The sequence below is a fragment of the Chrysemys picta genome, chromosome 8 (genome assembly GCF_011386835.1).
Source record: "Chrysemys picta bellii isolate R12L10 chromosome 8, ASM1138683v2, whole genome shotgun sequence".
Lineage (NCBI taxonomy): Eukaryota > Metazoa > Chordata > Testudines > Emydidae > Chrysemys > Chrysemys picta.
In genome coordinates this window covers 103,239,136-103,264,570 of record NC_088798.1, presented here as the reverse complement: position 1 = coordinate 103,264,570, position 25,435 = coordinate 103,239,136, and the positions used below count along the sequence as shown (strand labels likewise).

The 25,435-nt window shown below is 40.4% G+C and overlaps 2 protein-coding genes across 5 annotated transcripts in view; one reads left to right on the top strand and one right to left on the bottom strand.

Annotated features, from left to right (window-relative positions):
- The window catches only part of RUFY1 (RUN and FYVE domain containing 1), a 40,756-nt gene that overhangs the window by 11,919 nt on the left and 3,402 nt on the right, over nt 1-25,435 (bottom strand). Inside the window, exons 1-7 of one of the 4 annotated variants that reach the window (XM_005295854.4) lie at nt 20,403-20,704; nt 7,594-7,767; nt 7,074-7,191; nt 6,241-6,342; nt 4,779-4,902; nt 3,547-3,608; nt 1,964-2,029 (exon numbers count right to left, since the gene is read on the bottom strand). In XM_005295854.4, coding sequence (XP_005295911.2) covers nt 1,964-2,029; nt 3,547-3,608; nt 4,779-4,902; nt 6,241-6,342; nt 7,074-7,191; nt 7,594-7,767; nt 20,403-20,670 — 914 coding nt within the window. In that variant the 5' untranslated portion in view covers nt 20,671-20,704. Of the gene's footprint in view, nt 1-1,963; nt 2,030-3,546; nt 3,609-4,778; nt 4,903-6,240; nt 6,343-7,073; nt 7,192-7,593; nt 7,768-10,276; nt 10,357-11,089; nt 11,244-20,402; nt 20,705-25,435 lie in introns of those variants that run through there. The other 3 variants (XM_065555950.1, XM_042850941.2, XM_065555949.1) reach the window with 3 other exon arrangements.
- ADAMTS2 (ADAM metallopeptidase with thrombospondin type 1 motif 2) overlaps nt 10,508-25,435 on the top strand; it is a 411,161-nt gene continuing 396,233 nt past the window's right edge. The window contains exons 1-2 of the mRNA XM_065555948.1: nt 10,508-10,639; nt 16,405-16,473. The gene's annotated coding sequence lies outside the window, so the exon portion shown is untranslated. The remainder of the gene's footprint in view (nt 10,640-16,404; nt 16,474-25,435) is intronic.

Genomic DNA, 25,435 nt, shown 5'->3' with positions numbered 1-25,435 from the left:
ATCTCCACTGGGAACCAGTTAACTTCTACCACTGGGGTGATGAACGTATGTACCCAGAAAAAAAATTAGGGCTATCGTCTGTGGAGACAATTCAGCAAAGCACTCAAAAGCAGACTAGCTTTAAAAGCATGAGTAGTACCGTTCAGCTTTCTCCCATAGACTTCCTGGATCAAGGACTATTGCCCTGCCTGAAAATAAGTCTGATAACAGAACTATTTGTCAAGAGTTCAACTGCTGACAGAATCCCAAGGTTAGTTTGTAATCCTTGGTTTAGTGACAAAAGTTTAATGCTTCTCAGCTGATTTTGAAGAGCTGAAAAGTCCCATAGTTAAAATGCAGAGAAACAACTGGATTTCCTCTCCAGCCTAGCCATGGAGGATAGTTCACATTCCTACAAGTATTCTCACTTATCGTACAATTGATTTCTAACATAATCAACAGTAATATTACATTTCTTTTGCAAAAGAAAGTCAGTTGCCATTTTAGATTGGAATAAGATCTTTAAGTCTGGTGTGGTCTGTTTATGTGAAGTCTTTCAGGAAAGAGCCAACACACTGGCTAAAAGACTTGAATATATTCTGCAACGTTATTTAGATTAATTCCATTTTAGGAATGACTGACATCAGTGCTTATTTTGCTTAGTCACTGAAGTTGTTCATAAACAACGCAGGGTGCAGATTAATGACTAAGTACTGATGTAGGTGTGGTTGGATCAGATAATTTAAGTTTTGTTTAAACAAGTGCAAGCTAGTCATGCTAAAAAACAACAAACATTTGAAGCAAGAGGCACAGTTACAAAATAAACTATTGAAAGATTCCTTTAGTGTTTAGTCAAGGTTAAAATAAGAAAAAAATGTATTAAACATTCTAATAAAGTTATAAATAGAAACATACATATGTGGACATTGAACAAATAAGCACACCAACCTCTTTTTCTAGTTAATGTTTTAAAAACACATCTGGTCATCCAAGAACTCACACACTGGATACAAAATTAAGTTTAATTTTTAGGAGGAGTGTTGACAGCATAATGATTAGTACTTCTGTAGGACTTTCCACCAAAGTTGCATTTGTTATACAAATCCAGTCTTGGATGCTTCCTCTATGTATTTTAATTTAAAATTACTGCTAAGATTATAATGAGTGCTATGATATATTTAGAAACAGAATATGATAATTTTGAATCCACATTTTTACAGTAGTTCTATTTTCTGAACACAAAATTTTAGGCAATACTTAGTTTTTTTGTACAAGTGATCAAACTGAATAAGGTTCCTTTTCTTAAAATTACACATCAGTAACTTGAAACTTCCTAAAATCGAAGAGGACTATATTTCTGAATTAAGTGTGCATTCATATTTTGAATGTTAACTCTTCTTCTAAGGAGGATGAAAAGGTAAGATACGATCTAAAACACTAGCACGATCTCAGAATTGGAAGCTAAAGAAGGCAAAGGCATTCTGCAATAAAATGCTGATTTTTATTAAAACATTATTACTATTTGCAGGAAATTGTATCAACTTTAAGATAATTAGTAAACTCACCATATGGAGTTGTGAATTATGTTCACTGCTTTTATAAGCCAATAGTACCACCTCCTTACAACAAAATATTTTGTTTAACAGACAGACTTCAACTTATACTACACAGTTATTTTCCCAGGAAAGATTCTCTCAAGCCTTCTAGGCCAATTTATATTGCTTTTATTTTGAGACTGAGAAGTGTTAACTACAAAACTGAAAGAGACTTGCTCTGATGTTTAAGTATCCAAAGCAAGGGGGGGGGGAGATTATGTAACTGATGAGAAATTAGTTTCCTTTGGAAATCCACATATTGTGAAAAGAATCATCATTTAGTGTATGAATTTGTGAGCAAATTCTACAAAAAGTTACAGGCAGGGCACAGAGAAAAGTCTCAGGAAAAATAAAAACAATGAATGCGCATTCAAACAGACAAATCTTACCTTAGATGACGGTTAAGTTCTTCCACATAATGCTTCTGGTCAAGCACAGCAGTAATCCCTGCATCTCTAATTTTTAAACATTAAGAAATGTAAAAGGGTGTATTAATTTTGAAGTGTTAATCTGTACTAGACATGGGATCACCATGCCCTTCCCACATTGGTGAATAAGAGAAGTGTCAAGTTGACAACCTCCGTACAAGACTTTAAAATTACTTTGTCAGTGCATTTAAAATAAACAATGTCATACTACTGATGAAAGACAGAAGTTTGAAGAGGCAAAGTAGCAGCACTATAAGCCAAAAAACATGAGCAAGGATAAAGGAAGAAGTGAAATAAAAAAAGAATAAACCCCTCACAAGGACATAGAAACAATAGAATGCCATCAGAAATTTAAAAAAAAGGATAGGAGTTGGTTACCAAACACACATACAGACCAAGTGAGGATGCTCTATAGGGCAAACTTAGAGATGCCGATGCTAAAAGGGTCCCCTGTGACAATGAGAGATTTCAGCTAACCTGACATACTGGAGCAAAGTCAGAAAAGTAAGCAAAGGGGTAGGGTATCTAAGTGTGTAATAGATGATGCCGTTATAATTAAAACTGTAAGGGACAAGAAGGTAAATTTCAGTTTAATCAGGAAATATTAAGGGAAGTATAAATAGTTAATATTTTGGGCATAGCAACCAACTGCATTTGATATTTCTAAGGGGCAAAAGGGAAAACAAATAAAGGACTCATTCTAAAGATACAAAGTCATAGCAGCTGTTAAATGACACTGTCAAACTTAAAATCTAGTCCGTTTCAATAAAGTGGCTACAGATGCAGCACCTGCCCCGAGTCCACTTAGACCATTTTTATGGTTTTACATTGACTTTTTTCTCTTTTTGTAAATGTATCTCCTCTGTTCACCTGCGTGAAAAGACCCATGCAGAGCAGGGGGAAATGACAATGCAAGGCGAAGTAAACAACCTACAAACATAAAAAGATATTTTTTCCACCAATATTTTAATTACAATAGTTATGGTGCTGCTTTACCACGAAGTAAGTGGTAAAAATGTTCAGAAAGAAGTATCTTTTATTGGACCAACTTCTAATGGTGAAAGAAACAAGCTTTAAAGCTCCACAGAATTCTTCTTCAGGTCTGTGGAGCTCAAAAGCTTGTCTTCTTCACCAAAAAAGTTGGTCCAATAAAATACTATTTCCCCAACGGTATCTCTTTCATAACCTGGGACCAACATGGCTACAGTAACCCTGTAAACAGAAAGTAGTACATAGTTTCCTTTGTATGCCCTTCACCCACCAACCCAGACCAGGGGAAGCCACACCCTATATATCCACCCAATGAAAAGAGTCACCAATGCAATCTGATGTTCCATTTTAAGGAATTTAATGCCCGGAACCCCTGCAAACTCAGATCATGCTAGTTTAAAGACTATGGGGGCCCAAGCTCAGGACATGAACTCTGATCCAGTTAGAGATGTCTCCAACACTGATGCACTCCAAGGGAGTACTAACATTTAACAGTTTAATATTCTGAGTTTTCTATAGAAAGAGTAATTAAGATAGTTCATCATCATACGTACTGTTTGCTATCATCACTGTTCTGTATATCCTTAAGGTACAAGGAAAAATCAATCACTCCAACCTGATAAAAACAATTTTGAAAAGTTACACATTGTTACAATGAAAGTTAAAGTCTTTCAAGCAGTAGTTGCTACCATTATCTAAGTTTCATTTACTTTTTACCCATTTAACGTTTAAGTTTAGAAATACAATTCTTATCCTCTGAAGCAAAAGAAGTTTGCCTTTTTATTTAAAAAGAGATCAAAATGAAAACTGAAAAAATTAATCTATCCTTGTCTACACTAGGAAATTGAATATTGCTGACAATTACTATCAGCAATGATTCCCTGGAATAGGTACTGAAAAAGTATTTAAGTGCTGCATAGACAGGACAACAGTTTCCAGTAGTGATTCAGAAAGCATGACAACCCGATATATGGCAGTCAGCAAGTCTTAATCACACTTTCTGAAATTGTGCTGAAAAAGATTTTAGCACTTAAACAATTTTCAGTATACATTTGGTACCAGCTTCAATAAGAGGTAAGTTTTCTAGTGTATGCTATGTGTTTTGTGAATTTCAGTATTGTGCTCTGTAACAGAATTTATTTCCAATGAACTTAATTCTTGATTTCTCTGTAGTAATTCCATATAGGTCTTGTATTTATCAGTAGCCCTTGGTCAGATGAAGTTTTATCAGAGTTTTTAATTTTTATTGCATCACCAACCTATACTATAGCATCACTAACCCAACTATAATTAGCATTCAGCTGGATTTACAGAAGGTCATATTAAACTATAACAAACTTCCCTTTGGCCTGAAAGCAAGATATAAACTCAAGCTGAGAGTAATTTTTTTTAAAAACTAAATATCAAATTGGATTAATTTGCTTGCTGTAGATAAAACAAATCAAACTACTGGAACTTCTATTAAAGGCAACACAGGGACAGTAGGTACAGTGCTGTTATTAAAAATGCCAGACTATTTTTCACAAAAGCATATTTAAATAATTAGCTCATTTATTGTCTGTGGGCTCCATTTCTCATAAAAAGACTTCAAATGTCTGCTTGTGACATAATGCTTCAGACAGCATTAACCCATGAAGCGGACCAGGTTTGCAAATTACAGCCCCAATTAAGCTAAGTACTTATATGTGCTTAAGTGTAATGAGACCTAAGCACATGCTGAAGTGCTTTGCTGAGTTGGAGCCATTTGAGATTAGATTAGTTTTCTATTTTAAAACCTAGTTTTCACCTGGGAATCCAAATCTTCTCCTTTCAAGCAAAGGTTCGCATCAAGAACATTCAGTCCAACCAGCAAACCTACAATCACTGCTCCTTCCTCCTCCATCATCAATGCATCAGGTTCATAAAATTCACTAAAGAGAGATAATTTAGAGGAAATTCTCACACGTCATGATTTCAACTCCAGCAATAGCAGAAGTTCCATTTAACGAAAGAATTATATAAAGTGGTATGGTAGCTCTAGATAAAAGAGTAGAATGTATACTGATCCTCTCCTTGTCACGTACTGTAATACAAGAACAAGAACAGACTTTGAAACCGAAAGGCAACAAATGCAGAACCCCAATAGGAAATATTTGTTTGCTAAGTATACAGTCAACTTGTGAAATTCACTGCCATTGTTGCTAGATTTTTTTTAAATTTAAATTTACATTCACAACCACTAGCATTTGTAGCAATGTAAGATTTTGTATGAACATTATAAATCACAGAACAGCATTCAAGGGCTCGAGAAGTACCAAGCCTTTTATCTAAATCAAAGATAACAGAAAATACAATCTCTGTTTAAAGAAAGATTGTTCTTGATAAAGATTCTCCAACTCTCAACTGTCCATTGTATTTAGAATAAGATTTTGTATGTTTTGTTTCAGTAGTACTTGGAGATTAAAAGAGCACTGGTAATAAGTAACTAATTTAATCAATTTAGACTAAATTATATTAGGGGATGTTGTATGTTGCATATGGTTTGCTGAACAAACGTTTCCAATAGTATCCCAAGGTTTTAGAGCAACAACTACATTGTATGATCTCAAAGCTCATTGTATGGGTTCCAAACTACTTTAGAAAGTAGAAAGAAATTCCACAGAACTGTCAAGTATCAGAGGGGTAGCCGTGTTAGTCTGAATCTGTAAAAAGCAACAGAGGGTCCTGTGGCACCTTTGAGACTAACAGAAGTACTGGGAGCATAAGCTTTCGTGGGTAAGAACCTCACTTCTTCAGATGTAAGACACAGAACTGTGTGTTCTCTGTCCGATCACCAGACAGGATTTTGAAGAACTATAATGGCATCCTTTTACAAACATTGAGCAGTTTTACATTCTCCCCAAGTTTTGAATGGCAACCTTGCCTGCTATTTCAAGTCACTGGCACACATAATTTATTCATTCCATGAATTATATGCATATTTTATTTAGTTCAATTCAATCTTGATAGTTCCAGCAAAGTTGAAAAAAACCGCTCAATTCATTAATAAACTACATGCAATTTCTGCTCATTTATATACAGAGAACACTGTCCAACACTTTCAAAAATTAAACTATAACCTCATCCATTGTTTTTACTTCCTGAGAAACTTAAAGATGAAAGGAACAAAGGATATTTATCTCAAAACCAACACGCACAGATGTTTCTCTTTTCTACATATAAATGGTACAGTATATCATCAAAATACTACAAATTGGGTGTCTGGGTACCTTAATAGAGGTTTGTGGTCTAATAGTACTTTCAAGTAATCTGCCAGTTTCTTTTGCATGAGTGCAAGATAAAGCCAAGCTCTTCCTCGTCCTATTGCGGTTCTAGAATACAATACAGATGCAAACGATTATCAAAATTGCAATAAATCAAGATTTTAAAAGCAATTTTTAAAATATTTCTGTAATTCAGCATTAATAAAGATGAAACCAAGTTGAAGGTAATATTTTATTAAATGAGCACAAAAACCCATGAAGAAAATTAAGTGAGAATAAAAATGTTTATACATCTATAGAGAAATTATTAAACAAATCAAGTATTTAAGTGAATGGAAGCATCTGGTCAAATTTGGCCCAAATCAGACACAAGTTTTTACTATATCTTAGACTAAAGGAAAAATTTCTGTCATTATTAATTCCAATAAAAAAACATTTTAAATACAAATATTCTTCTGTAATGTTTGTAACCTAACCATTGCAGCATTCTGCTGGTGCTCCAGAATTTGGAAGTGAAACTAGTCTATTTACATCTTCCAAAAACAAAGCAAGAAAGCAGACAAATTACATTAAAAACTATTTTAAAATTCTCTTATTTTGAATAGTTTAAAGGTTATTTCTTGCACAGGTAAGGAATTTTTAATATACTTTTTTAGCCTGACAGGTTCTTTTGAAGATTGAGGTGAGGATATAGAAGTGTTGAAAACTGCTACATGTCTTTCATGATACAACTTTGTGCTACATTTATACACTATGTTCTCTGGCTCAGAGAATCAGATCTCCCCAACTGAGAGAGAAAGAGACGATACGTTATTATATTACCCCAGTCTTCAACTCACTTCAACTCTGGCAGATTTTTAACACTAGTTGCTATATCTGATGCTTCTGGACAAAGTTTCTCCACCAGCTCCAAAGGACCAAAAAATGACTTATTCTGTCCAATAAAACTCTTCTTGGCTAAAAGGGAAGAAATACAGAGGTGTTAATAAACAGGAAAATGACAAACATCCTCCTTCAACTCCACAATCACAAATAGTATAAAAAGAAACCCTTAAAATGTACTCCATCTTACAGGCCCTCGGTACGTACACTGAGTTCATTCCTCAGTCAGGAGATGACAGAGACCTGATACAGAGCATATCACAATGTAAACAGATAATGTAGTTGATCTTCACTGTATCCCAATATTTCTCCACAGAATTTTGCTGATAAAATATTAAAATTTTACATTGTAATATGATCTGAAACCTCATTAAGGCAATTAATCCAAATTAATCCAAATTTGAATGGATTTCCACAGCCTCTCAACATTCCTATGATTTCAGCCAAACTCATTTAAGAACGAACTATGGTACTCACCTTTTAGCCCATGCTTTAGACAGTGCTCCATCACCACAAAGAACTGTTGCAAAGGAGGAAAGTCGGAATCCAGAGTCCTACCCAGGCTCAGGGCTGACTGGATCAAGACTTTGATACTGAGCTTCATCATATTCATCAAGTTTGAACGCTCTTCCATTGTGTGGCATTTAACAGCTAAAAAGTTTTAGGGGAAAAAAAACAACACCCCAATGAAAGCATACAGGCTTGTTTGTCCTTAAGATAACATTGAGAAAGATAGTGCCCAGGTATAGTTTTCAACTCTTAGCCTCCCAAGGCCTGAATGTGTGACACTGTATTTTTAAATATGTTAGACATAAAACATAAGGCACAGAAGAAAGAAAATCTATTCATAGGAAGAATACTGACTGACTGACCAACCAGAGGTTCATTTAGGTGCCATGTGTGAGTATTATGTGATTTCAGATTCAAGAATCAACATATCAGATTCAAATTTACAATAAAAAAATGAAGTAATAGTATGATACTGAAATGTAGCCAAAATTTGGCTCTAACGAGAAACACTTTGTAATGAAGAACAGTTATGCGGTATATGGATAACAACCAGACTAAAGGGTGCTTCTGTCACTGTCTCTAGATTCAGGCTGACTCCATGGTACTCTAGACTGTTATTTGATTCCCAAGGCTCTAAGCAGGGCTGGATTAACCTTTTGTAGACCCCCATGGAAGCAATGGAGCATGGCACCAGGAGGTCAGTCCCCAGAGCAAGAGGCCAGCCAGGGGCAATTGGGTGAGGCATGGCAGGAGTGGTCCCACTCTGCCCAGCCCAGTGCAAGGGCACAATTAAACTGGTAGTTGCCAGACACACAGTGGCCTGCCTGGCCCTGTGCTGCCAGCGTGCCGGTGCCCGTTCCCCTCGGGGGCGGGCCCATGCCATGCCACAGCCCCCCACCCACCCAACACCCCCCTGTCTCCCTACAGCCGGAGCCTCCCTGGTCACGCTATACCCAGTGCCCCCCTAGACCCTGCCACAAATGCTCAGTGCCCTGCCCAGTGCCCCCCTGCCCACAACTGCCCAGCACCCCACACAGAATTCCCACTCCATATGCTCCAACACACAGATCTTCTCCACCCCCTCACAGCCCAGCAAGCCCCAACAGACCTACTCCCCCATGCCCTGCCTCCTGGCTGCATTCACTGACCCTGCTGGGAGGTGACTGTGTCTGCCGGGCTAAGCTGGCAGCCCAGCCAGAGCTGGTCCCGGGGCTGGGAATCACTCCAGCCCTCAGGCGTGGCGCAATCAGCCAGGCCAGGGCATCTCAGCTGGGCTCCCTCAGGACCCACTTGCCTAGAGGGGCCCAGCCAAGCCCCCCCATGCTGTTTCCCCGCAACTGGCTGAGACTGGCCAGGCTTCTGCACCAGTCCCAGGCAGCTAAGCTCCAGAGAGACAGGCAAGACCCCACACGTGGTGGGAAGCAGAGACTGCCCGGAGCCGGAGGTGCACTGGGGTCCGGCCAGGGGCAGAGAGGAGCCAGCTGGTGGGGCCAAGAGGCAGAGAGGAGCCCTTGGCCAGCCGGTGGGCAGGCTGAGAGGAGCAAGTGGTGGCAGCAGGGGAGCCAGCAGGCTGGTGGGGTCTTGGACCATAGTGCAAGCGGAGCAGGACGGGGCCCCTTCTGAGCATGGCCCGGGTCCATGGCACCACTGTAAACCTGGGACTGGCCCTAAGCTATTGCAACAAGCAATACACATGCTGAAACTCCATCCTAATCCTTCGCCCAGAGAGTGGGGAACATTGTTGCATGTAATATAACTTCATCTTATTCCCATCCCTCCATCAGAGGGGTAGTTAGGGCTGTCTGTAAACACAAGCAAACAACTTGTGGCCCTGAACGTCTAATGACGACAAGATCTTCCAGTGGGTCTGAAGAGAAACCCCATGCCCTGGGTAACCCTGTGGTAGGGTTGCTTGGGTTTCCACAATTAATACCTGTTTAGCAAACTTAGGAGAGAAACAGCCAAGTGAAATAACTTTCAAGTATCAGGGGGTAGCTGTGTTACTCTGTATCCACAAAAACAACAAGGAGTCCGGTGGCATCTTAAAGATTAACAGATTTATTTGGGCATAAACTTTTGTGGGTAAAATGCATCTGAAGAAATGTTTTTTTTTACCGGTGAAAGCTTATGCCCAAATAAATCGGTTAGTCTTTAAGGTCCCACCTGACTCCTTGCTGTTTAAGTGAAATAACTGGCACTCTGCCTAACTTGAAGGGATCCCCTCCACAGCCTCCTGTCCCCCCTGCTCCACTATCCAATTGCCTCTTGTCCTTCCCAATGGGGATTCTCTCTAGGCCCTTCTGCCCCCTAGCACTATTCCCCTCAAGTGGGACCCTCATATCCCCTGCCCCCAACACTATCCTCCCCCAGTGGAACGCCCATGCCCCCCACCCCCAACATTATTCCCCTAAGTGGGACCCCCATATCTTCTGCTCCCCAGCACTCTGCCCCCTATGGGAGCTCTCCCATTACCTCCTGCCCCCTCATTATGTTTTCCCCATTACCTCCTGTTTGCCTTCCCCTGTGGCCTGCTCCCTCCCCCCAGGGCCTCTTGGCCCCACAGCCCCTAAACTGACTGAGGTCACGGGAATGGCCCCAGGCCGAGTCCCCAAAGACCATCCCCACCCCGTTATCCCCACTGACTTCTCACCCTCTCCAGCGCTGCCAGAGAAACAGCTCCCCCCACTCTCTCCAAATAGAGACCATTGATTGGGCGACGGAGGCCCATCATTAACTCCCTATCCAAGCCAATCAGGGTGCAAGGCCCACAAACACCGCCTCCAATTGGCTGCACGTTCAGACAGGCCCCTCGCACGCTCCCATTGGGTGCGAGAGCCTTCGCTACCTGTCCACCTCGATCCTCATTGGCTCGAAAGGGAGGCACGAGGGACCTGAGAGACGGGATATAGAAACCGCCCAAAGGAGCGCTCGGGCCGGGAACTGTCGCGAGCTAGCATAGAGCGAACGAGAAAGATGCGGCAGGGGGCAGCCGCCATCTTAGACGGGGCTGCTGGTACGTGTGAGGGAAGCCTGCCCCTCCCCCCCCCCCATTCCAGTAAGCCACTCAGTGTAGGTCACGCGACCATTTCACAGCTCGACCTGTAGCGAAAACCCGCCCGCTGCGCGGCTCGGTTCCCATGCGGGGGGACGCTGAAACCCCCCCATCCCTCCATTAACTCCCCCTCATGCGGTGGGTGCGTGGGAGGGCGCTGCCTATCCCCATTAGCCCTTCCTGCTCCGGGGGGGCTGCCTACCCCCCTCTCTCCCATTAGTCCTCCCTCTCTTACGTAGTGTGTGTGGGGATTGTGCCTACCCCCACTAATCCCCTTCCTTGTCCAGTGAGCGAGTGGGGGCACTGCCTACTCCTCTCTCTCCTCTTAGTCCTCCTGATTTCAATGGGGGTGTTGCCTGCACCGCCATTAAGTCCCCTCCCACACCTGATTCATGTGGGAGCGGTACCTACCTGCCACATCCCGACTTCCAGCAGTGACACCTCATTCCCAGGAGCGTGCAACTGCCTATCTGCTGCAGTCTCCCTCCTTCACTCCCCAGCCAGCAACACCCCTGCTCTTGACAGCGTGGACAAAACAACCTCACATGGGGTACTTTGGGATAACAAATATCACAGTGATGAGAAGGAGTATTGTTTATGCCACCCCTAAAATGCTCAGAGGTAAACACAAATCTAAAAATAGGAAATCCATTTAAGGCATCAACAACCCGATCCATCTCAGCTCACATGAGCAACTCTTATTATTATTACCATTGAAATAACACATACATGCTGATGAATCACAACACACTTCTTCCCAACAGACAGCACAATGTATGCATGCAAATTCCTCAAAATCACACTCAAACGCACATGCTGAACTTTGATGTGAGATGTTTTTAGGTAACAGATTTTGGATATATATGATTAATCTTGCTGAGATTGCAGGTAAATTTGTGTGTTTGTGAGAGATTTTTAGGAACCTGATAGTGTCTGGTTGCACAACAGAAGTGAAAAGAAAGTTGATTGTGGAGGTGAGTAATTAATGGCTTTGTTTAGGTGTTATGTTTCAGCAGTAATTCATTTATATTGAAGTTGTTGGGATAGTTTCCTAGATCTGAGTTTGTATTGAAAGGAAATATACTTTTGCAACTGTAACTCTAAGACCTGGTTTACATCCAAAACTGCATTAGTTTAGTTAAAAGTGTAATTTTAAATGGATTTAGTTAAGGTGGTGCAATTTTGTGCATGGGCACTTTTAAATAGGTTTAAACCTGACATGTTGGCTGAGTTGCACCTGTAATTGAATGCAAATTAAACAAATAAGTCACTTTTCAACTGATATAAAAGTGTCTGTGTTGGGATTTGCAACAATTTAACTAAATTGTTTTTTTAAATTATTTAAGTTAAACTGGTGCAGCTTCTGTGTTTAGACAAACCTCCAGTTAATATTTGTGTGTGTGTGTGTGTATATACACTATACAAATTATATTTAAAGGAACATGAAAGTTGCAAAGTCAAGCATGCAAGAGCTAAGAAATGCCAGAAATAAAGTTGACCCTCTTATGCATATGCATTGTGATACAGGCCAGTTATATTACATGATCACACATTATTGTTTCCTCAGGACCTCTGCCTTATTCAGTGCATAGGCCAGATGGTGCTCACTGAATGAGCAGCTATTCAATATTTTGTTTTAGCCTCATTGTGTGGTCCTGTGCCTTGTTTACTACACATCATTCAAACTCTTCTGTGAATACAGAATTAGTTTCCTCACAGGCATTCTATAATACTCATCGCTATAGTATTGGCAGGGCCAGATTAATGCATAGGCAAACCAGGCCCAGATTCATGGGGGAGCCCAAAATGGGGTCAAATTTGCAACCTGGCATACAGGGTCCAAGTGCCACTCAGGGCAGGTCTAAACTACAACGCTATGCGCTGAGAGTGGATACTGGCGGTTGATTTAGAAGGTCTAGTAAAGACACGCCAAATCAACTGCAGATCACTCTGCAGTCGACCCCTGTACTCTACCCCCGATGAGAAGAGTAAGGTAAGTCAACAGGAGAAAATCTTCCGTCGACCCCCTGCAGTATCTCGACCTAAGGTACATCGACTCCAGCTACGTGAATAACGTAGGTCGACTTACCACGGTAGTGTAGACATAGCCTCAGGTTTGGCCCAGCTACCTCTCCATCATGATGGAGGGGGGAGCCGGGCCAAATTTGAGTGAGTGGCGTTGAGACCCCCTTCCCCAGGTTGCGATGCTACTCACTCAAATTGGGCTTGGCTGCTCCACTGTCATGGTGAGCAGTGACCCAAGCAGCCAGAGGATAAGCAGATGGTCCTGGTAGATCCACAGCATTGCCAGCCTGGCCATGGGGAATGTACTGTACAGCTGCTTGTTGCTATTCATGTTATAAGGTAAGGACCCAGAAGTGCATGTTTGCCTATGGCCAAGTAATGGTTTAATCTGATCCTAGGTATCAGAATGCTTCACAGACAAGGAATAGTCAGTTGCACACATACAAAATGGGAAATGATTGCTTAGGAAGGAGTACTGCAGAAAGAGATCTGGGGGTCATAGTGAATCACAATCACAAGCTAAATATTAGTCAACAATGTAACACTATTGCAAAAAAAAAAAAAAAAGCAGATATTCTGAGATATATTAGCAGGACATGAAAAGTAATTCTGCTCTACTCTGCGCTGATTAGGCCTCAGCTGGAGTATTGCGTCCAATTCTGGGTGCCACATTTCAGGAAAGATGTGGACAAATTGGAGAAAATCTAGAGAAGAGCAACAAAAATGATTAAAGGTCTAGAAACCATGACCTATGAGGGAAGATTGAAAAAATTGGGTTGGTTTAGTCTGGAGAAAAGATGACAGGACATAAAATTTGCAAGTACATAAAAGGTTGTTGCAAGGAGGAGGGAGAAAAATTGTTCTCCTTAACCTCTGAGGAAAGGACAAGAAGCAATGGACTTAAATTGCAGCAAAGAGCAGTTTAAGTTGGACATTAGGAAAAATTTCATAACTGTCGGGGTAGTTAAGCACTGGAATAAATTGCCTAGGGTGGTTATGGAATCTCCATCACTGGAGATTTTTAAGAGCAGATTAGACCTGTCAGGGTTGGTCTAGATAATACTTAGTCCTGCCATAAGTGCAGGGGACTGGACTAGATGACCTCTCGAGGTCCCGCCCGTCCAGTCCTATGATCACCTCTGCGAGGCGAGGTGGTATTGTTACCCTCATTTCACAAACGGGGAGCTGAGGCCAAGAAAGAGTCCACTAATTTCGGGGCCCAATTTGAGATGCCTGATTTTTTTTAGAGTACTTAGCGAACGATAACATTTTATATGTTCAAACACAGCTCCCATTGACTTCAGTTGCAGCTGTGGGTATGTCTTCACTTACCGGAGGGTCCGGCGGCAGGCAATCGATGTTCTGGGATCGATTTATCGCATCTGGTTAAGACGTGATAAATCGATCCCGGATCGATCCCGGAAGTGCTCGCCGTCGACGCCGGTACTCCAGCTCGCCGAGAGGAGTACGCGGCATCGACGGGGGAGCCTTCCTGCCGCGTCTGGACCGCGGTAAGTTCGGACTAAGGTATTTCGAATTCAGCTACGTTATTAACGTAGCTGAATTTGCGTACCTTAGTCCGAAGTGGGGGCTTAGTGGGGACCAGGCCTGTGAGTGCTCTGCACTTCTGCAGATCAGATCCCAGCATTTCAAGTTGGAAACCAAGAAAATGAGGGACACACAATTAGTGACCACCTTTGAAAAAATTTGATTGAAATGACTTGCCCAGCATCACATAGGAACTCCGTGGCAGAGGCAGGAGTAGAATCCAGTTATCCAGGACAACTTTCAATTGCCTTACCTATGAAAACATCATTTCTCTTCTTGCAATCCCTTCCTCATTCACTACACACTGTGCGACTTGCTGCAACAAATGAAGCAGGGGACCTACAGACAAGTCTCCTTCGCTGCACACAACCCTGATTCCTCCCCAGAGCAGGTTCATGCTGTGCACTGAACAAGGCATGGATCCTGCTAAGACAGTCAGACTCCCTGCTGTCTCTCCCCTGCTCCCCCCTCCCAAAAAAAAGAATGTCTGGCTCTTGTTCCCTTTGCATTGGATTCAGGCAGCTTCCTCCTCCTCTGCTTGGGTGACAACATGGTAGGGTGACCAGATGTCCCGATTTTATAGGGACAGTCCTGATATTTGGGCCTTTTTCTTATATAGGATCCTATTACCCCCCACCCCCGTCCCGATTTTTCACACTTGCTGTCTGGTCACCCTACAACATGGGGGCATTGAGAGCACAGGAGAAACAGTCTCATGGTGGCTCTCCATATTTGTGTCTGGCACCACAGTAGCCATGAGAAGCAATTGGAGTGGAAATCCTGATCAGCCGTGCTGGCTTGGCTGTAGCATACTGTGTGCAGATAGAATCTTTGGATAATTTATCTGCCAAACTCTTACAAGTCTTTGACCATGTGTGAACTGTGATTTTTTTCAAAGGCTTGTAATTAATCAAGTTTGGGCAGTTTTTCAGGGGGACAGCAAAAAGTACATCCCTGACACCAGAATAAGGGCCAGATTTCAAGGCCTTGCTCCCACGGATGGGAGTGCTAGCGCTTCTCAGAGATTTGTAATATATTTTTTTGTAAAACATGGACTATAAGCTCCTGTTTTTCCCCTAATCATGTTCTCCAAAATGGATGAACCATTTTCACTTAAGTTCCTCCAGAATGTTTCAGCCTGAAGCAGAGACCTGGCATGGGAAATGTCAACCCAAATGGTTAAAGTTTGGCAAAGTTACAAGCAACTGAAAACAGTCTTATAATGGGATGTGCTGGGCAACCTTAACTATAGGCAGTGCTACCAGCCCCATCTGTAATATTTATAGAGTGCTAGTTTGTATAGCACTGTAACAGAGAGAATGTACCAAAATAAACAGGAACCTGCCTGGGGTGACTAACAGAAGTTGGCCCAATAAAAGATATTCATCCAGCCTTGTCTCAAACTAAAAACACACAGGATAGCATGATTGGGTTACAGCCAGAATGGGGCATAGAATAATTTACATACACTACACATTTTTAGAGGTACTTATGAATTAATAGTTCTAGTTTTGTTTGAAGTTTTAAACTTGAGTTGTTTGAGTTACACTGGATAAGCAATAAAAAAAAAAATCCAACATAAAGGTATCCCATCCCCTTGTTTAGCGTAACAAAAGCAGCCAGAACAGATTTTGCTTCAGTCTTTTGTAGTCTCACTTTGAGTTTAGTCAAAGTGAAAAGTTTCTGACCAAAATATTTTTAAAAGTTTGGAATGACTGAGAAAGAGGGAGTTTAAGATGAAAGTACATTCCCTCACAACAATGTAATGAAACAAATAACTGCACAGCAATAGACCTCAGTCCCAAGGTGGGTTATCAAATGTTAGTTACACTGGAGTTGAGTAACATACCAGTAAACTTCTCTTTTTAGGACTTTATAAATAAACCCAAATACAGGTTGCAAGAGTAAATTTGACAATATTGTTCTTTGCACTTCTGAAGCATCAAAATATCTAGTCTATTGCCTCCTGCCCCTTCTGATCTAGCTATGAATGGCCCTGGAATCATTAAACAGATGGCCAAATTCAGAACTGGTGGAAGTGAGAAACTCCACTGGCTGAAGGTCACTGGAGGACAAACCTAAATGCTTAGTAGTTACTACAGTACATTAATTACTGTGCTTTCTATTTATTTGCATGTTCTAAATATAAACAGGATGGTATCAAAAAGCAGACTATTTGCCTCACATCATGACAATGGAATTCACCTCTCACAATGAGCCAAGTAAGTAATTTGATGCAACTACAAAATACCCAGTTTACTAAACAAAACCAATAGATATCAAATTGTGTAAATTATGTATTTTAAGATCTACAATGGGACTTTTTTTTTTTAAAGGAAACCAAAACTAGATAATAAGAGTAAATTACCAAAGAATCCCACAAAAGCAAGGAGTCCTAGAATTTAAGGTCAGAAGGGACCATCAGATCATCTGGTCTAATCTGTATATCACAGGCCACCAACACCCAAAATTAGACTGAAGTATTTACAGCCCACAGGAAACTAACCTATTATGTGCCCCAGGCAAACAGTAAGAGGGACTCAGGTGTACCAATTCCCAGGGCCTCTCAAAGGCAGGGAACTGATTCAGATATACCCAGATGATCTTGGCAAGTAGCCCACACCCCATGCAGCAGATTAAGGCAGCTCCCACCCCCCAAGGTCACTTCTCAAAGAAGGAAATCAGATTAATTATGGGACTGTCTACCTTTGGTAAAATCATGTTGTATAACATCTATTTGCCTCCGTGAATTTAAATTATTATTTCCTTCACAATTGGCTCTAAAACCTTGTGTACTACTAAGATCAGATTAACTGGATCACTTCCCCCTCCCACTCCTTTCTTAAATATACATATGGCTTTAACTATTTTACAGACATATGGTAGTATCCTCAAATAGACAGAATTATTAAAAATCCTTGCTATCTGATTAGCAATCTCCTATGCCAATTATTTCAGTATTCTAGGTGCATTCAGCTCTATGTTTTTCTTCAACCTCAGATATGGTAATATTTCTATACACTTTCCATATCCCAGTCCAGCCCTGGGGTTTTACGACAGACCCTAACACTATCCCAACAGAACCTCTTTCATGATCCTTCTCTAATGATTTTGACCCAAACAGATTCCTTTTGTTCATACTATCACTTTGTAGTTCTTTATAGTTTACCAGATCATTGATGTACAAAGCTACCCCCATCACCTTTACCTTTATTTCTGACTCTCCTAAACAGCATATATCCTTCAGTTCTTTTACTCCAATCATTAGTGCTATTTCACAATGTTTCTGTAGTCCCTATAATGTCTGGTTCGACCTTTGCACCAGTAATTCCAGTTCCTCCATTTTAATGGCAAGACTTATTGCATTCATATACAAGGATATGAGTTTCCTTCAGACCTCACCCAGTTTTCCAGCTGGAATTGCAGAAGCATTTAAAAATGTCACACATCTTTGTATATTGCCAAATCAATCATGGGCACTTGCTCCTCAGGCAGCAAATCTATGAAGATCTCCAATTTGCGTGTCGGAATTTTACAGGGCTGCCATACTTCAATACTATGGAGGCATCCCTTTAATTTCATTACATTGCTCTCTAATAGTGGCATATACAATCTTAACTACACAAACATACAGCAATTCACTTAATATGGATGGGATCATACACAAAGGAATATATTTTATAGCTTTGATTGTTTATTTACAATCCTTTGTGCCTCTCAGAGGATCGCCACGTGCTTTACCAAGGTATGTGTGTAATATCACTATTATACAGATGGGGAAATTGAGGCATGGGGAGGTTAGAGGGACATTCAACTTTCAGTGTTTGTTATTTTTGCAAGTAAAATCTGATATTATTGAAAAACTAGAGGAAAATTCTAGTCTGTTTTTCAGTTTACTGTGCACTTGACAGCACTTTATGTATTCATGTTCACTGTTTCCCCTGTATAGTCAGTTCCCTCTGTGCACACTGAAAGGGAAGGGAAGATAGTCAAAAAAGCTAAATGTGATTGTAAAGCTATAAAAACTGACAGTAACATAGGGGCAGCTGTACTGCCTGAAATCACTTAACTCATATTTTGAAAATGATTAGATTTCAAGTTGATGTTTCTAAGTGACTTTTCCAGGGTTATGCGGGAATTCAGTCAGGAACACACTATACTGTGTGTGTGTGTGTGTGTCCCCAGATTTGGGAGCAGAGGAAATCATAATATGTGATTTCCCACTGGGAAAGTTGGTCGGCCACCTCTGCAGCACCATTCACTTCCCTTCCCCTCCACTAGACCTTGTGAAGGGCGCTCCACATACGGTGGGAAAGGCTGGAATGGTGGTGGTGGGTAAAATGGGGCAGGAATGCATATCATCTCCCATCTGGCCCTGTGGATTTATTCTTTTTCCCATGGAGTGCCCCTCTCAGTGGGGAAATCCCAGGGACCAAAAGGGGTGTAGAAGAGGCAAGAGTTGCTGCAGAAACATGCAACTGCCACTGAAATGGCCTTAGTCTTCTGCTGTCTCCCCTCCAGGAACTACAAGTGTTCTAGCCAGGCCATGCACCCTATACCACGTGGGTTGGAGTGAGAGGGGCAAACTCACACCAAGCTCCTCCCCAATGGACGGATGCAGGGATGGGGAGGGGAATTCCACAAGAGGATTCTTGTGGACTTTTCCTTTTCTTGGAGGGTGCAATCTGAGTCCTGGTCTAGTGGCTTGATATTATGATGTACTGAAATTTATTTGCTGATTAGAACTAGACATTCAGTTATTAGTTTTCTACATGAAAAATCACTCCTGTGTTATATCTTCGTGGACATACTCAATGCTCTGTGTGTGTATCTTGTTGCTCCTACATAGAAACACATACCCTGCTATTCTTTTTTTGTAGAAGAATCATTAGGCACCTATTGAAGTACAGTATGAGAAATGCCTTTGTTGTAAGACTCCCAGCTCCTGATCTTTGTGGAAGTAATTTAATATAACATGAAATCAAGCTACTTCAGAATATTTTAATCAGACCCAGTAACTTTTGCACTGTTCATTCCAGATCTCTCTCTCTCCTTGTCCCTCCTCCCACATTTCCTCTCCTGCTTTTCTCTTCCTTTTCCCTTGTTTCCTTTTCTACCAATTCTTTCCTCTCCGGTTGTTTGTCAATAAAATGTTTGTCTTTAGGTGGGACCTGAACTGTGCTATGTCAGCTTACCTGGGGATAGAGCTTTCAGTAAGTACAATAAACCACGACACCGAATGATAGGGTAACCTCAGAATCTGATACCTCAATATAGAACTCTCCCATAAAAGAGGGGCCAGCCCCTTTAGAGGATGTAGACAGACCCTTCATGTCCTGTCTTTCTCCCCCATGCCTGGCACTATTTAGTCTCCTCCAAGTTGATGTTGCATTTAATCTGCAATGTTGGAAGACTTTTGTCTGGCATTTTTTGGAAGACTTACAAGACACACTTTAGCTAATGTATGCACAATACACACTACATAGAAGGTGACATCCTAACCCTGCCGAAATCAATGGCAAAACTCCCATAGACTTCAGTGGGGCCAGGATTACACCAATTAAGCAGATTTAAGCTCCTTAAAGGACATTCATAAATGTTTGCTAATAAACCATTCAGTTTCTCTTAAGAATCTTTTTCTACATTATAAATAATTTTAATATCTTGTTATTAGATATTACAACTCTTTATTGCACAATTGCTTCCTGATGTTTCATTACTATGTGTGTATCAGAGAGACTGTGAAAGTCATATTATTAGAAAACAATATAGATAAAAGTTTCCTTGTCCCAGTCAGCCCACCTATAAGTAAGGAAAAAGACCATATTAGATACTGATGCAGTCATGCTACATCTAAGCCAAACTTTTCTGGGAAACAGAAATAAAAATGTAATGCACAAAAATTAAAAGCCATCCTCCCCAAAATATCAAAAAGTTATCCTTTCCCTGATAATGTAAAAGTTTGCTGAGATTTGTTCTCTGGGTTCATAAATACTTTGTAGAAATCATTACAATACCTACAGGAGATAGTTTTTTAATAAATGCAAAGTAATAATAATGCATCTTTGACACTAAATCATGCTACTTGCAGGCTATAACTAACTTATTTGTACAGGGTACAAGAAAGTTTACTGAATAAACATAACCATACTTGTTTTTGCTGTGTTGTCATTGCTGACTGGTTTGGGCACGAGTCCTACCAAAGCTGCAGACTTCAGAGCGTTGCCATAGCTCACTGCTAAGTTTTCTGAAGCTTTCTTGGCCAGTGAAAAGATGGGAGCAGACCATCCTGATTCTTCAACAGTTTTCTCTCTCTCCTCGCTTTTGAGCTCAGTTACATTAGGAATCAGGTTTCTGTCAATGATTTCAAAATCTTTCTGTTCCAGAGCAGATGCATTGCAACTCTCTCCTTCAGCCATCTTTAAAATGTCATATGACACTAGTCATGAGCAATCGAGTGAAGCAGAAACTCTCTGCCCTGTCTTCCAACTTGTAGTTGATAGGAGTTGTACAATCACTCAGAGCACACTTTTTTTATACAACAGCCACTTGCATGAGCAAACGTGTCAGAGACCGAAACCTCTGTGATTGTGGACATTTTGCCTTGTATGCTTCAAATTATACACACAGCTATATATTTTCTGGTTACTGATTAATTACAACAAATGATATCCCTTTAGGTATTGTGTAGTGGATGTCCTTTTGTATTATTTCCAGTTGTTATTTGTAGCAATCTGAAAAAACAAATGAATCCTCTGCATTTCTACACAATATTTTAAGTTAGCATTTTGCCAGAGTATATGAAAGTCACAGATTTTGCAGAATTTATAAACACACTCAACCTTTTGAGAGTGGATTGTCCTGCCTAAAACTGGACCATCATAACCTGGAGAAGAGGGTTGATAGAGATTTATTATACTTTTTGAAAATGAAATATGCTCCCCTGCACTATCTACACTACAAAAATAACCATATTTAAGCAGAGTTGGGAAACATGGCTGCCTGTGTGGACAAAAAGGATATGTTATAATCGTGTTGGGGAATCAACCAACCTGATCCTGGTTATAAAAATGTAACCTTACCAGGTATCTATAGATTAACACAGGGTGCCTTAACATAGCTGTAACATACAGGTTTCTGTCCAGCAACTATATAGCTATTTAACATAGTTGGACTACAGCTTGTTTAAACTTGTATTAAGCATGGTTGGCTCACCTGTTTCTAAACTGGCTATTTTTGTTGGATAGACTTAGGAAATATTTTGTTTGGTGGAGGCTAAAAGGACAAGGAGGTAATTTGGGACATCTTGTTACCAACAAACTTGGTAGCAGAAGAAACATCTTTAGACTACAAGTCCCTCATCTTTTGTTTGTTTATATATAGTTTCTACTCAAATATTTTTATTTGATTGCAATACAGAGGTGCCAAACTGCAAGGAGAGTTACAGAAGTTCCCTTGAGAGAATGTATGTACAGCATACTTAATAGGTTTCAGAGTGGTAGCCGTGTTAGTCTGTATCAACAAAAACAAATAGGAGTCCTTGTGGCACCTTAGAGACCAACAAATTTATTTGGGCATAAGCTTTCATGGGCTAGAACCCACCTCATCAGATGCATGGAGTGAAAAATACAGGAGCAGATATAAATACATGAAAGGATGGGGGTTGTTTTACCAAGTGAGAGGTCAGTCTAATGAGATAAATCAATTAACAGCAGGATACCAAGGGAGGAAAAATAACTTTTGAAGTGGTAAGAGAGTGGCCCATTACAGACAGTTGACAAGAAGGTGTGAGTAACAGTAGGGAGAAATTAGTATTGGAGAAATTAAGTTTAGGTTTTGTAATGACCCAGCTACTCCCAGTCTTTATTCAGGCCTAATGTGATGGTATCCAGTTATCTCATTAGACTGACCTCATACTTGGTAAAGCAACCCCCATCCTTTCATGTATTTATACCTGCTCCTGTATTTTTCACTCCACGCATCTGATGAAGTGGGTTCTAGCCCACGAAAGCTTATGCCCAAACAAATTTGTTAGTCTCTAAGGTCCCACAAGGACTCCTCGTTGTTCATACTTAATAGATAACTTTAGACAAGACTGATAACAGTGGGGGAAAGGAAAGAAGCTGGTCATCATGCCCTGTTGTGAAGGGGAGTCTCTTTTTGAGCTGGTTAACTTTTGTAAATTAGAAAGTTTGGGGCCACACTGAGGCCCCTTTGTCCCAGGGAAATATGTTAAAGGGATCTGAGGGGAGGAGTCTGAGTTTCTGTTCAGTGACCTTGTGTGTGGTGGCATGCTAGACTGGATGGCCTCTGGTATTGATGAAACAATATATCTTCTCCCTCCAGGGTCCAACTCCTGCACAAGTGCTTCCAAGAATGGGGAGTATGGTGCCATGGTGGTGGATGAACCTCCCCTTTCATGGAAAAGAGGGAGAGAGAGATGTATGTAAACATAGGGAACACAGTCTGGCCCCAAATCTGTATCTTCCTAACATTTTGTATTTAAACTACTGTTCTACTCTCAAGTATTCTCAGGCACTGTAAAAATGTAATATTCCACAGTTACTTATTCTCCATAAAACAGAGGGCAACTTCTGAGTGCCTGCGGAGGATAATAGAACCTCTGAAAGCTGAAATCTCTTATTCACTCAGGATTTATTCAAACAGCATATAGGCTTTAACTGCTCAGCAGCAGAGCTACAACCATATGTTTTGAACGCCATCTAGTGGGATGAAATGGTATTTGACACAATGCCCATTTGTTTGTTTTGTATGGAAACTAGAACAAAGGACAGTTGTTTTGTAATAGTTGTATAGGCCCGTGTCCTACAATTGACAGCATGGCCAAGGCCCCATAGACTTCATTGGGGTGCAGGAGCCACCTGGAGAGTGAGTTGCAGAAGCAGAACCCCATGGGACTAAGGAGGTGGTCACACAAGAATGATATTCTCCAAGGACCTTTGATGATGTCATCTCAATTGAACTGTATTTAAATAAAACAAAATAGATTTATACTTTCAAATAATGTGAAAGCAGAAAGGGGGCAAATAGAGGGTGGAGATTTCTTCCTTCCCTCCTGAACTGCTGCTCCCAACAATTAATTATGCAGCAGATACAGATTAACATTACAGTACACATGTTCAATTGCAAAATATTAACTGGAAGTAAGACACGCAAAACAAAATAATATTCCTTCCCATAAAATGAGAGAAAATGAAAAACTCAAAAGAAATATGTGAAAGTGCACAGTAAGGTAATAGTGGAACATTTTAGTTCAATCTTCCCAGCATTTGAGCTCAAAGGAGCTATTTTAGTGTGCACAAGGTGACTAAAAATAGAAAACTATACAGCATACAGTTTTAAAGTAATGAATAGAACCCAGTTATATATCTAGTAACAGTGAATTTGAAGATAATAGGTCAACCACTGAAATAGCATTAAACAATCCCCCCCCTTTTAGCAATATAAGCAACGTGAAATGCTAGGGTTGTTCCAGTTAGGTTCAAATTCCTATTGGGAGTCTTAAGAAAGCAACTCAGGATGTTGTTTAAGTGTGGTCAGGCTTTAGCAGAATTGCTGGTATATCACATACTAAGACTAAATTACTATTAGTTCCCCCCCACACACATTTATCAATACAAGGGTCATTAAACAGGGGCAGTGCTACTACTTAAAGTTCTTTATATTCAGACAAATCCCAAAGAGAGTGCAGTGCTACTTCTGCATTAGATGGTCCCCTTCTGCTGTGACATTTTATTTCAGTAGTCACCTCTGCCACAGATTGTTAGTGCAGCTCTTACCATCTGTGTGAAAGCAGAGCACTATTTTCTTCTGACAGCCCATTAAGTTAGTTGCCTAGCAAGGTTGTGAAGAATGCAGAGGTCAAGTCTGTTACTTCAGTGACATATCTGTCCTATTTCTACTTGCTCTGATGTAGAAATCTGCCAGATGCTTCTAAACATGGGCTGCTATAACAGGCCATCTTTGATCCTACTGAAGTCTGGTTCTGGTTTCACGCAGCTCTTATGTCTTACTGTTGTGTTTTACTATTTTTTAAAATACTGTTTTAGATATCAAAATCATTCATATGATAATATAATGGAGGGAGGCAGAGTAACGATATATCTGCTTCTTATGGACTCAGCTTTGATCTTGAAATTACATACTTAAGAGATTCTGTCTATCTGAAATCAAAGGTTCTGAATTTTAAACTAAAAGAGGATGGTTTATATCAACTTCACTGATCTTCAGTGACATTGAAAAGGATGGAGGAAGTATCACTGAATGAAGATTAATGCAATTTTATATAAGCAGATTCTTCTAGTTCAGTTTTTCCCTTAGCTTTATTCTGATGTTCAGTAATACGGATTAAAGATATATTTTTTGCTATAGAAAGTAGTCTGATATTTCAAATGCATCATGCACTATTAAAGGATGAAATTTTATTAATTACTCATTAATAAAATATCTGATTCTGATCAGCCATTAAACATACCTTGCATTTCTGTAATGTCTTCCACTAGAAGATGGGTGTACTTTACAAATATTAAAGTGACACCATCAAATTAAAAAGCATTTCTATCTGTTTTTTAAACATTCTAGTATTACAGGTGACACCTAAAATTACTGTACCAGGAAGAGATGAGAAAAAATGTTTAAGTATATTCTGTGCATTTGACAGCACTTTGTATTTAGTCAACTAGGCCTGGATCCTGCCCTCTACTTACATAGAATACAATGGGACTACTTATGGGAATAAAGTTATTCAGATGGGCAAGTATTTGTAGGATTGGGGTCTTAGTTTCCCCTGTGTTTGTGTATTTTTCCACACAGCAAGAGGGGAGAGAAAAAATCTAGTAAAATAGGAAAATGGGATTGAAAACCACAAAAGTTGGCAGGGGAATTCAGAGACAGATACAGTATGGGAAACTGCCTTTAACTCATTTTTAAATTTATCGGATTTTGAGCTATAATCATAGTTTAAGGCTAGAAGGGGCTGCCAGATCATTTAGTCGGACATCTTGCACATCACAGGTCACTAAACCCCACTAGTTACCCCTCTGTTGAGCACAAAAACCTGGAGGAGACTGAAATGTTACAGCCCTGAGGAAACTAAACTCTTGTGTGCCACAGGCAGAAAACAGAAGGTGCTGAGGTGCACCAATTCCGTAGGCCTCTGCAATG